Raw genomic sequence first — 12,616 nt, 5'->3', positions numbered from 1 at the left:
ATCCTTTGCCCTGTCACCCAGAGATAACCACCAAACATGTATTAGTATGTTTCCCCCGGACCGCACTCCTCACAGAAGCTGAACTCTGAGAACTAACAACAGAACGAGTGTGCCCCAGGTTTGTTTCAAGGCTGAGGTTCTCTTACAGTGTGTGTCTGTTCCCTGCAGAGAGCGGTGATGAGGACCAGCACCGCAGGGAGATCAGAAAACGTCGGCAGAGCCAGGGGGATAGACACCCCCACAGGGGCAGCTCACCCGGTAGGCAACAGGCCTCGCCATTTCCTCTTTGCCCCGTTGGCTCACTGGGACTGAACATATCTGTGTGAAGATGTTCCTCGCAGCATTGTTTATAGTAAGACAACAATGGGAAACAACCCAATGTCCGACAACTGCAGAATAGGTCAGGGATGCTGCACCCTGTCCTGGTTAGAGCTCTATTCTTCATATCTCTCTGCAGTGAAAAAAGGAAGATGTCAAATCATGTCATCAGTATGATTTCATATTCAGTTTGTAAAAATTGACACATACATGGCTAATAAGACTGGAAGGAAAAGTATCCAAATGTTAATAATGGTTCTCTCTGGATAGTTAAATTGTGGGTGATTTTTACTTCCTCTCTTTTGAACTATCCTACGCTATGAATATTTTGCAATGAGCATGTTTTATTTTTAACAAGAAGAACATTTTGGAAAAAATAAAAGGTAAATTTCAGGCCTAATGGATCATGGGAAGAAAAGAACCTGAATTAATGCCTAATACATATCCTGGCATGAGGTGTTTAATAAACAAAATGCTGCCCATGAAGCTGGAGTTGAGTGCTGGGTTCTTTTTCTGGAAATAAAAATGATTACAGTTGCAGGCTCTCATGACGACCTGGGTTTGAACCTGAACTTACTGACTATGTGAATTTCAGGAAATAACTCTGTGAGCTTCAGTTTCCTTATCTGTAAAATGGGGGAGGGAGAGAGACTAATACCTCCTTCATCAGATTTCCATGAAGAGCAAATGAAATATTAAAGTACTTCATACAGTGTTGGTACATAGCAAGTGCTCAATAAATGGCAACTGTTATTATTGTCTTTGAATGAGGCCCAGGCCCTCTCAGACCCCCAATTCATTCTTAGTAAACTTAGCAGTCACCACTAGGTGTGCTAGGGTCTGACCAAGTAAAGGGAAAGCACTTGGAAGGCTGTCTGGACTCTCGAAGACCACACAGCTCATCTCTAGCACAAGACCTGGGTGGCTTCTTACAGCTTTAGGCAGGCGCGAGGTGGAAGCTGCCCTGGGGTGCTGCTCCTGGGGAGAGAACTGACTAATGGGGTTTGTCTCCACCAGATGCTGAGCATGGTGAGCCTGACATTTCACTGAATGAGCTTCAACTCTATGGAGGTAACTGATTGTCCAGTGATTTAGCAGAAAACAGAATTAAACAAAGGACATGAGGGCCCAGGGGTTTGTTGGGCAGAAACAAGATCATAAATGTGTTTCATGAGCTGAAAAGTTGTGGGCAGATATAGGAAATGTGACAAAGTGAGCAGCTATAGCTTTGGCAGATGGGGATGGGGCAAGCATTTTGCACCATGGTGACGAAACTGTCCTGGGTTCTCTTCTGAACTATAATCTTAACTTGACCAGTTCCCCAAATTTTCTTGCTTCCCAACCAGCAAGATGAGATATGATCAGTATCCACTTTCTTGGAATGCTGGGCTGTTAAAGTCTATAAGAGAAAATTAAGGATCTGATCTCTACAAAACTCATGTTATGGAATGATTATCTCCAAGCATTGTGATTATTACAGCAAGGTCTAAATATTATGACCTTTTATTTTGTAGCACTCTAATAACATGAGAGAATTTGTGGGAATGAACATGTTTACAAAAAAGCCTGACTAATACTACACAATGGCCAAATAAGAAAACCTATTTAACTTTGTTTACTCCAACATTTCTATAATCTAATCTACTTATTCTCCTAACTCCTGATAAGGACCCAAGAAAAGCATCAGGAAACACTTATTTTTTACTTTCAAGATATGTGTTTTTAATTGAGGTATAATTATATATATATTTAAAGAAATGTAAATGAAACATTTTGATGTTCTGCATCAAGATATTAGCAATGGCTGCTTCTGGGTGGTAGCACTGTGGGTAATCTTTATGCTGTTTATTTGCTTATTTGAATTTTTTGATTTTTCCTTTTCTTTTTGTTATAAAAACAAGTATTATTTTGTTTAGAAAAATACTTTTAATCACTCAAGTATAAAAGAAAGATTTCACTGGGTGTGAACTGTGAGAAACTGAGGTTTACAAATATTTTTAAGTATTTTTTTAAAAAGGTTTTCTTATTTATCTTTAACGAGTGGGGAAGGGAGTGAGAGAAACATCAATGTATGGTTGCCTGTCATGTGGCCCCTACTGAGGGCCTGGCCTGCAACCCAGGCATGTGCCCTGACTGGGAATCAAACCAGTGATCCTTTGGTTCACAAGCCAGCGCTCAATCCACTGAGCCACAGCAGCCAAGGTTAAAATATTTTTCCTTGTCATAAAAGTAATTCATATTTGCTATAGATAATTAGATATTGTCCCATATTTGTGAATTATTTTCTCCCCCCATTCCTACCACAAGGCATTGGAGGTTCTTATTAAACGATACTGTCGGAGCCTCATTTCATGACATCCTTGGTATCTTCTCTGTACCCTTGGGACTGGTCACTCTTTAGTTACTTACAGATGGTGTTTCCATTTGTATGTTAGCACTAATGGACAGTTGAGCATGCTGACTATTTACTGCCATGTGCCAAATTCCCCCTCTGGTGTCTGTGTTCTGGGGCTGCTCTAAAAGACAGAAAGTACGCAGGAGTAGGGGCTCCTGGTGGTGGTGGCGGTGGTGGCAGTGGGTGCGGTTACAAGGGGTCCTATCTGCCCTTGAGGGGAAGAGGCGATGAGCTAGGTTTCACCAGAAACTAGAATAGGAACCAAGAATCAGATGTCGAATGGGGTAGGAAGGCCATCCTAGACCAGATTAATGGTGAGGCTGCAACTCAGGGCTCAACTCACCCGCACAAGAGGCTTGACACTCAGGGTTGGGGGCTGGGGCTCCCACGTGGAACCCAGAGCGGCTCCCAGGAGTCCAGGACCTGGCGGGGCTAGGGCCGTGTGGCTAGGTGTGAACGCCTGCATCTAGACGGTAATGAACAGGCCCGGGCTGCAGATGGTGACCCGTGTGTGGCCAGGAGTGTTTTATCTGGCTCACAGAGTGATTTTAAAAACTATTATCAATACATTTCATCACTTCTACAACTAACGCTTTTTCACATTTGGACATGTTTGAAATCAGAGTGCATTATAAAATCACTGGCAACTTACAATGGTAATTGGCAATGGTTTTCCTTCCATAGTAACATATAAAATAATAGCACGTCACACAAACTCTCTGAATCACTCAAATGCAAAGAGTTGCCAACCTTTTTTATAATTAAGAAGTTTATGTAACCCTGGGTGGTATGGCTCAGTGGATTGAGCGCCAGCCTGCGAACTGAAAGGTCACCCGCTCAATTCCCAGTCAGGGCACATGCCCTGGTTATAAGTGAGGTCCCCGGTGGGCGGCATGTAAAAGCCAACTGATCAATGTTTGTCTCACACAGTATTGTTTCTCTCCCTCCCTTTCTCCCTCCCTTCCTCCCTCCCTTCCCCTTTCTCTAAAAGTAAATACATAAAACATTTACAATAAAAAAAGTTTATGTAAAAACCCGGATTTCCGGTTTCAGGGAAATTGGAAGACCTGCAGCAATGGGCAGGCATTCATTCCTTCAAGTGGCTTTAGTGGCTGGTGGATGGCAACTGTCCCTTTAGATGGAATTAGGAACCCTCTAGCTTGCTCCAGCCCCCACTCGGCCGGCCGACTCAGAGCAAATGGAAATCTCTGAGTGAGATCCACCTTCTCTGAAGTGTAATTTCTCCTCACCCAGAGGTTAATGGGTCAGTGACCTCTGATTTTCCTTCTGTGCAGGTGCCCCTGGGGAGATGGTGCCCTCTGGAGAATCAGGTGAGTGCCCAGTTTGGGGAGAGTGTTTGTGCTGGTGTTGGATGAGGTCTGGGCATCGTCTTTCCTCCAAGAGCCAGCTGTTATCAGGGTTCATGGCTGTCAGACAGGGACTCCAAGTCCACTTGGGGGCCTGGGGCTCTGACCTGGGCTCAACAAGGAGGCAGGGCTGTCTGTGGCATGAGGCAGGGCGCTGGTGATTAGAAATGGGGTCCAGGAAAGAGGCAAAGGGATTATAGCCACTGTGGATAGATAGAGTTCCTGGGGGTGGGACAATTTGATAGGAGCATTTTCACAGGTCACCTATGGCCTCCCTCTCAGCGTGGAGGCAGCCGTTAAGGACCCAAGCTGGCCAGGGGCACTAATGCTGAGTTTCTATTTTTAGGACTCCGAAGGAGAGGCTCAGACCCAGCACCTGGTAAGTACTCAAGCTCCGAGAGGAGAGCAGGAGGTGTCCTGCCTTCAAGGGTGTGGGAGGGATCACAGCCATTCTGGAAGGGTGGGTCAGTCCCAGCAGTGTCACCCTGATTCAGGAAGAAGACTTCCAAGCTCAGGGGAAATGGAACAGATTCGGGCCTGTGGAGGGAGGAGGGGCCCGTGGGGGTCCCAAGGACAGCCATCCCCACTGTCACAGCTTTGCCCGGATAGGTCCTGCAGGGCATGTCCTCTGACTCCAGAAATAGAACCAGGAGGGCCATTGTCAGTGAGGCAGGGAAGAGGAAATCCCACCTGCCGTCCTGCGTCAAAGTTAAACACTAATTTCTTGTTCCTAAGGAGAAATGGAGGCCTCTCAGTTAAGAAGACTGAATATAAAGAAAGATGGTAAGGAAACGGGTGTTCCAGAGCAGCTTCCACCTGTCTGGTCCAGATTCCTACGGGGAGAAAGTCAGCTGATGGCCTAGAACAACAGTAATCACAGCCCGTTCCTGTTGTGTGACTGGCAGCTTAAAATCACCTTGAGAAGGTAGTACAATGATTCCCATTCTGCAGACGTGGAAAGTGAGGCTCAAGGATGGGGAGTGGTCTTACAACTAGTGAGTGGCATGACTCGGGCTTGAACCCTGGTCTTTTTTTTTTATTTAATTATTATTCAAGTGCAGTTTTCTGTTTTTCATTCTCATCCCCCCCAAGTGCTCCCCACCTCCCTCCCATTTCCACCCCCCTTAGTTGTTGTCCATGCGTCCTTTATACTAGTTCTGGATGAACCCTGGTCTTAAGCTCTTTCTGCCGTAATGGAGTCACTAGGATGATCAGTGACCTCCAGGCCGGATGGCCGGGAAGAGGAACCAGAAATGGCTGGGCTGAGAAAGCCCTGAGGTTGGGTTAGATTAGACTCTAGAGAAGGGGTGATGAGAACCAGAGGGACCTCCTCCACACCAGGCCTGAAATTTGGGGGCTGTATGGAGGAGTATAAGGGGGTGGAGACCATGATTTTTGATGAAATAAATGGCAGTTGTTCTAGAACCATTTTGAGGTGTTGCAAAAGCCCACCTCTATGGAGAAAAGACCTGGGTCTGTGCCCCCGGCTCTGCCTCAGTCCAGCTGTTTAATTTTCCTGGGCTAGAAAAATGAGCCTTGTCAAACTAAAACCGAGATTCCCAAAGAACAGACCGTATCTGAGTTGCTTCAGGACATGGCATTATACCCCAAAGTAAGGTAAGTCCCATTTCCACTCTCTTTCTTAGAACATGGTCACGGTTCGGGGACTGCATGCCTTCAGTCCTTTCCTGACCCCCATTCATTGTCCTTCAGACACAGAGAGGAGTGTCTCCTCATGTGCAGAACCTTCTGCAGGCAGCTGGCAGGCTAACGCTTCAGCGTCTTGCTGTGTGTGTGTGTGTGTCTACAGTCAGCAAAATCTGGCAGTTGGGGCACTTTGAACTGTCTGATCTACAAAATACAAAGAACTACTGTTCTACAAAATAAAGTATTACCACTTGCCTTATGCTTATTTTAACATTTTTGATGAAATAATAACTATAGCTTTTATCAATGAAAAATAGTGCTGTTTTGCTATTTTCTTTAGAGGAGCAGAATTTTAAGTATGCTTGGTAACATTTGCGTCTAATTTTAAGATGCCTTTCTGACTTTCTGAATGAAATTTAGGTGTTCATTTCTTAGAACTGACATGCAACATTATATTAGTGTTAAACGTACAACGTCATGATTTCATATTTGTATACATTGTGATGTGATCACTACAATGAGCCTAGTTAACATCTGTTACCATTTAGTAACAGAATTGTGTGTGTGTGAGAGAACTTTTTTATTGTATTTTTTCCATTACCATTTAGTCCCCTTGTGCCTCCTCCCCACCACAATCACCGCACTGTTGTCCATGAGTCCTTTTTCCTTTTTGTTCAATCCCTCCGCCCCTCACTTTCCCCTACCTTAGCTGACATCTTGCTCTGTATCTATGAGTCTGTTTCTATTTTGCTTCTGAGCTCAGTTTGTTCACTAGATTCCACATATGGGTGAAATCATATGGTACTTGTCTTTCTCCGACTGGCTTATTTCACTTAGTGTAATGTTCTTCAGGCCCATCCACATTGTTGCAAAGGGTAAATTTTTTTTTTAATGGCTGAGTAGTGTTCTGCTGTGTAAACGTCTCATAGTTGTTTTATCCACTCATCTACTGATGGATGCTCGGGCTGCTTCCATACCTTGACAATTGAGATCTTTTCATTAAGTCAGGGAAATCCTAGTTTTTCATTTACTGTCAGAACTAGTTTTCCTCTTAATGAAAATTGATTTAAGGAAAAAAACAGAAAAATCTTTTTTTCAAGGATTTTATTTCTTTTTAGAGAGAGTGGAAGGGATGGAGAATGAGAGGGAGAGAAATGTCAATGTGCAAGATACATTGATTGGTCGCCTCTCAGATGCCCCCAACTGGGGACCTGGCCCAAAACCAGGCATGTGCCCTGACTGGGAATTCAGCAGGTGACCTTTCAGGTCACAGGCCAGAGCTCAGTTACTGAGCCATACCAGCCAGGGCTAAAGAAAAATCTTAAGTAAATATTAGTCCAGATGGTCCTTGGATTAACATGAAATTGTGAAGATGGTAAGCAGTTGTATATAGAAAGAGAAAAAACAACAGAAAGTGGTGTGCGAATGGCTAACATTTGAGAAAAAAAGAATGATCCTTTAGGTCCCTCTGGGCTCAGATATAACCCCAGAGTCCTTCTCCCGGCCTGACCTCTTCGGGTCTAAAACGCCTGGTCTCCAACAGTCTGTGCTCACTTGGTTGAACCAGCCCTTCGCTACACTGGGTCTGTGCCTTGGTCCCACTTCTCCCCCTCGTCTCATTTATGCCTCCCAAATAGCATGTACATGTACACACAAGTGCATGTCCTCCCCTCTCATTCACGTCCCATGTCTTGACAATCTTTAAGGTTCCGCTCAAATTATTATTCCTCCATGAAGCTCTCCTGGACTTCCCCAGCTCCAGTCGTCATGACCCCTGAATTTTTATGACATTTTAACAGCTGCATAATATTCCACAGTAGGGGTACATTATGGTGTACTTAGTATTCTCCACTTGATAGCCCTTTAGGCTGTTTCTGATCTTTTTTGCTTTTTCAGAGCAAGCCCTCATACCTATCCAGTCCTCAATTTCATCTTGCATTTTGTGGATCTCTCTTTCTTTCTCTCGCTCTCTCTTTCTCAAACACTTGTATTTTCTAAATATTCTTAAGAAAACTAAAAATAAGATTCAGGAAGAACTTCTGTGTTAAGAACTCACTTTGTGTTCCTGAAAGCCTGGGTGAGGAAGAGAGGAGAAAATAGTTCTATAATCCACCTCACCCCAGGCTTTCACATCTCTGAAGAGACCTAAACTTGTTGATTTCTTAAACCTTGTGGTCGTTTCTGCATGCACTTTTTTGTTCCTAAAGGGTAAACTTATTTTGGAGCCAGGAATGTCATAGAAATACTCATTTTAATTTTCTCCCATGGAAAAACAAAAACAAAACCAGTAATACCCTTCTCCCCTTCTGTTCATTTGCTTTCAAAATGCCCCTTGCCAGCAGTGATCTGAAGCGTCACACTGCCTTTGACCATTTTTCCAGTCAGGATGCCCCTCCATCTTCTCAGTGGCACAGAGGTTTCTCTCCTCGATGTATCCGTGAGAACACTGAAGCTCAGAGGGGTCGGGACACTTGTCCAAAGCTTCGCAGCACATCAGTGGCTGAACTGGACCAAACTGACACACATTTCTGGCAGCCTCAACACCCATTCAGGAAGCCTATGTCATTCCTGGAAACTGTTTCTGAATTGTCTTCTCTTTTTCCTTTTTCCTTCATCTTGAAATCTTTGCATCTCTTCTAATCACAGCCCCTTGACTGTGTCGAAGCCCTTGTGTTCTCTCCCTTGATGACTACAGTGCCTCGAAAACTACAGGGGACCTCTTTCACAGACCAGCCCTGAATTCCTGTTCTAGGCACAAGCCCTGCCTCTCAGCTCCTCTCTGTTAACTACATTCTGTTACAAATATTTCCAGCCTGCAATTCCATTTCTGGGCACTGGGCCCACAGAATGCAAAGGTTCATGTGTAGTGATGTTTGATATATCAGTGGTAACAGTGAGCATCTGACATCAATAAATTCATTAGTGGGGGATTAAATAAACTAGGGTAACCTTATACCATAGAACACTATACAGCCATCAAAAAGAACATGGCAGATCTATATATGTTCTGAAATGAAAAGATGGCCCTGATTTATCAATGAGAGGAAAAAAGCAAATTATAGAGCAGCAGCTATACAAATTGGTCCTGCTTTTATTTTTTAAAATATGAATGTACAGCCCTGACCAGTGTGGCTCAGTTGGTTGGGCATTGCCCTGCAAGGCAAAAAGTTGCCAGTTTGATTCCTGGTCAGGGCACATGCCTGGGCAGTAGATTTGGTTCCTGGTCAAGGCGCATACAAGAGGAGACCGATCAGTATTTCTCTTTCACATTGATGTTTTTCTCCTTCTCTTCCCCTCTCTCGAAAAATAAATAAATAAAATCTTGTGCATGTACACACATGTGCCTGGAAAGGTTGTGCCAATAACCACTCGACCTGAAGGAGTGGGGTGAGGGAAGGAAAATGGGGCAAGGTGGAACTTTTAAACTTGACACGTTTGCATTTTTTATAGCTGAATTTAACACTCATTCCCCAAATAAAGTATTGGCAGCTCTGCATGCGTGGCACTGCTTTAGTCAACAGGCAAAATCTCCACCCACTATCCTACTAAGGGGGACAGAGAATAAACACAGAAATAAAAATATAACCAGTTGAGTGGTGATAAGTGTTAGAAAAACAATAAAGTTAGATAAAGGCTGGAAAGGGTGGGGTTTGGAGTGCTGTTTTAGTTGAGCTGGTCAGAAGCATCTCTGAATAAAAGTTATGTTTCAGCAGACACAGGAATATTTTTAGTAATTAAAAAAAGAGGGGGAAAGAAGCGAATAGCAAATTCCCCACCTCCTCTGCCTTTACAGATGAGTTTTTCCACTTCGTCCTCCTCTGCTTTGCAATTGGGGCCTTGCTGGTGTGTTATCACTATTACGCAGGTGCGTTGGGGGCTGTGGAAATGGGGGAGGGGGGTGGAGTCCAGACCTGCAGCCTAACCATGCTCCTCCTGGCTGCCCTTGCAGACTGGTTCATGTCCCTTGGAGTTGGCCTTCTCACCTTTGCCTCCCTGGAGACCATTGGCATCTACTTCGGTCTAGGTAAGCGCCCCCTGCCCCCCACCCAGACTCTTAGAGGGTGGTGGCCGAACCAGCCCAGACGCCTGCCAAGGGCCAAAAAGCCACAACCTAAACACTTTCAAGATTTCCTCATGCTCATGTTTTCTTCCTGACCACTTTCAAGGTCAATGCGAGGTCGTTAGCTAAACTCTGTGGAAAAAAATGGGCAGCTCTGTAAAAATGCAACAAAAACAGTTGAAAGTGGCAAATAAACAGAATTAGGTAGACATTGAAAACAAGTTAGTTAATGGGGTTGGGCACTGCAATCTCTGTTTCCTGGCACTGTTATTGCTGTTCGTGGCTGCTGTTTTTAATAAATCTAGTACTATTATCTAAGCTTAACCTACTGCCTGAAATTCCACCATTAGAACCTTGTTTGTGTGGGTTAAGCTTTGGTCCAAGTGTGGGTGAGAGGAGGCCTGACCCCAGATCCCCAGAGGATGCACGAAGTTTTCACCTTCTCTTTTGTCTGGGCAGTGTACCGGATCCACAGCGTCCTGGGAGGCTTCATCCCCCTCTTCCAGAAGCTCAGGCTGATGGGTAACTTTTACATTCTTCCTATGTTTGCTTTCTCCTCCTGATCAGGGGTTTCTGTTGCTAACAAGGCCTAGCAAATAAGAAAGAGCACACAGCCTGAAGTCGAGGCTTGGGTTCAAATACTGCCTGTTCCAATTTACCAGCTCTGGGGCCCTGGAGCCTCTTAGCCTCGATTTTCTTGACTAAAAAATGGGTGTAATAACACCTACCACACAAAGGTGCTGTGAAAAATCACTTGAGGAATGGATGCAAAAGTCCCCGAGTGAGAAACACTGTAGAAAAGTAAAGGAATCTGGGTGTTTTGTTGTAGAATTTCCCATTTCCCAAACTCTATCTTCTTCATGATTTTATTTGCCTGATAACAAGTGGGAGTGCTTTACTTATCTTGCACTGTCTGAGGAAACTGAGGTTCAGAGAGGTAGAGTGACTTGCCCAGGTCACACAGCTAGAGTGGCTGGGCTGAGCTAAAGGAGATCCAGTTTTATAACCAGCAGCTCCCTGACTACCATTAAGTCTCAAAACTGAAAGGCTGTGTGTCTCTGGGCTGAAGATCTCCTTTAAGTCATTTAATTCATAGAGGGGAGATTAGTTGCAATGGCTGAGGATTACTGAGACCTGTGGCTTCTGGGGTGACTACATTATTCCAGCTGTGAGGGCTATTTAGGCATCTGGGGTGATGGTGGGAGTGAGGCCTGTCTGCCTTCAGAATTCCATGCCATCCGGTGGGCTTTTCCTTCCAGGGTTCAGGAAGACGAACTGAGGCCAGTGCCAGGAGGGCCGCCAAGCCAGGCCCCACTGTGACCACCATGGCATCCCCTGAGCACCGAGTGACATTCTGGGAAGCACGTGGACAGGCCGAGCTAGAGCAATAAAGAGAGCACTTTTCATGCCATGTGGTCTGAACATTGGCACCGGGCCTGGCAGAGGTACCATTTGGGCAGCCTTGGCATGCATTCCAGCTGCCAGGATGGAGGCAGAGCGAGGGTGCGGGCACTGAGCCCTTCGTGGTGCCTGCATCAGTGGGAAGACTCAGACATCACTGCTCTCAGGAAGCAGTAGGAGAGCCCTGGGCCCTGTAGGCTGTGATCTGTCTGGCCTCCTGGTTTCTCTCAAGTCCCCAGGCTATCCCATGTTCTCTCAGTTCCTACAGAGCCATCCCAGGACACATAGTCCACTGCCCTGAGACAGGGAAGCACCATGTCAGGTCCCCTGGGTGAACCTGATGTGGCTCAGATGCGGGGACTCAAGCCACAGCATCTGGGCTCTGTCGCCTAGTGCCAGCCCTGCAGCCCTGAACTCCTTCCAACGTTCAAATAAACATTTTCTTCCTTGGACTGAAGAGGAGTCCGTGAACTATTTCTTTATGTTTCTTGAGTGCAAGAATACATTTGGGGTCTTCTTTGATTCCATTTATCAGGGAGGGCACCTTGTCCTATTGAGTAAAGTATAAAAGGGAATAAACATAAAGTAAAGCCTCTCATTTTAGGTGCAAGACTTCAATTGCACAGATTTGGAATGAGAGACAGGGTTTTGCAAACATTTTTATGAAAAAGATCTGGATGCTTTTTGATACTCTCAGCTCAGCAAATACCTTAGAAGTGAGATAAGAGCCCAAAACAAAGTCCATTGTAAATTTTGGTTGAATAAATGGAGGTAGAGAGTCTAGATTGAAGGAGGTGTAGTAGGTCCTACTTTACACTGCCAGGCCAAAATCGTGTGTTTAGTTCTGGACTCCTAGATTAAGAAAAACAGTGGCAAACTGAGAACACACAGAAGAGACCAGAGTGGAAATATAAAGAATGATCGAAGGAACAAGAACTCTCCAACTTGCAGAAGACAACAGTGGGAGTCTCCATGTAGCTCATACACTCTGGAGGACACGTTTTCAGGTGGTTGTGATGGTTCAAATACAGTCACATACGTTTTCTCACAGCAGCCTTGAGACATCTGAATCATCCCCATTTTGCAGATGGAAAAAACAGAGACTCATAACTTGCTCAAGTTTGCACAGGAAATAAGTATCAGAGCTGCAAGTTTTCCAGGTGATTCCCAGAGCCTGGGATTCTCAGAGGTACAGAATGTTTTTTAAAGTGAGAGAGGGAGGGCTGCCAGCTCTTTACCTTGCCCATTAAGGCCAATAAAAACGACAAAAACCATCAGCTATCAGCATTTTATAAAAGAAAGGACACTTCTGTATTTTAAAAAAGGCAGGAAAATGATCATCAGAAGCAAAATGGGATTTGAAATGGATGAACTAAGCTTTATGAAATCTAACTGTGCACCCTTCTTCTTCGGATCACTACGGTCTGG

At 44.8% G+C, this 12,616-nt stretch overlaps 1 protein-coding gene across 1 annotated transcript in view; it reads left to right on the top strand.

Moving 5' to 3' along the window:
• The window catches only part of TMEM40 (transmembrane protein 40), a 50,583-nt gene extending 38,959 nt beyond the window's left edge, over window positions 1-11,624 (top strand). The window contains exons 5-13 of the mRNA XM_037139334.2: window positions 169-258; window positions 1,336-1,389; window positions 4,009-4,044; window positions 4,427-4,459; window positions 4,816-4,863; window positions 9,521-9,592; window positions 9,677-9,751; window positions 10,247-10,309; window positions 11,047-11,624. Of these exons, the coding sequence (XP_036995229.2) occupies window positions 169-258; window positions 1,336-1,389; window positions 4,009-4,044; window positions 4,427-4,459; window positions 4,816-4,863; window positions 9,521-9,592; window positions 9,677-9,751; window positions 10,247-10,309; window positions 11,047-11,066 (491 nt within the window). The 3' untranslated portion in view covers window positions 11,067-11,624. The remainder of the gene's footprint in view (window positions 1-168; window positions 259-1,335; window positions 1,390-4,008; window positions 4,045-4,426; window positions 4,460-4,815; window positions 4,864-9,520; window positions 9,593-9,676; window positions 9,752-10,246; window positions 10,310-11,046) is intronic.
• The last annotated feature ends 992 nt before the right edge of the window (window positions 11,625-12,616 follow it).

This window comes from Artibeus jamaicensis, unplaced genomic scaffold, assembly GCF_021234435.1.
Source record: "Artibeus jamaicensis isolate MK-2021 breed Jamaican fruit bat unplaced genomic scaffold, CSHL_Jam_final contig_519, whole genome shotgun sequence".
Lineage (NCBI taxonomy): Eukaryota > Metazoa > Chordata > Mammalia > Chiroptera > Phyllostomidae > Artibeus > Artibeus jamaicensis.
The sequence above is the reverse complement of the archived record's forward strand: the minus strand, read 5'-3'. Positions and strand labels throughout refer to the sequence as shown.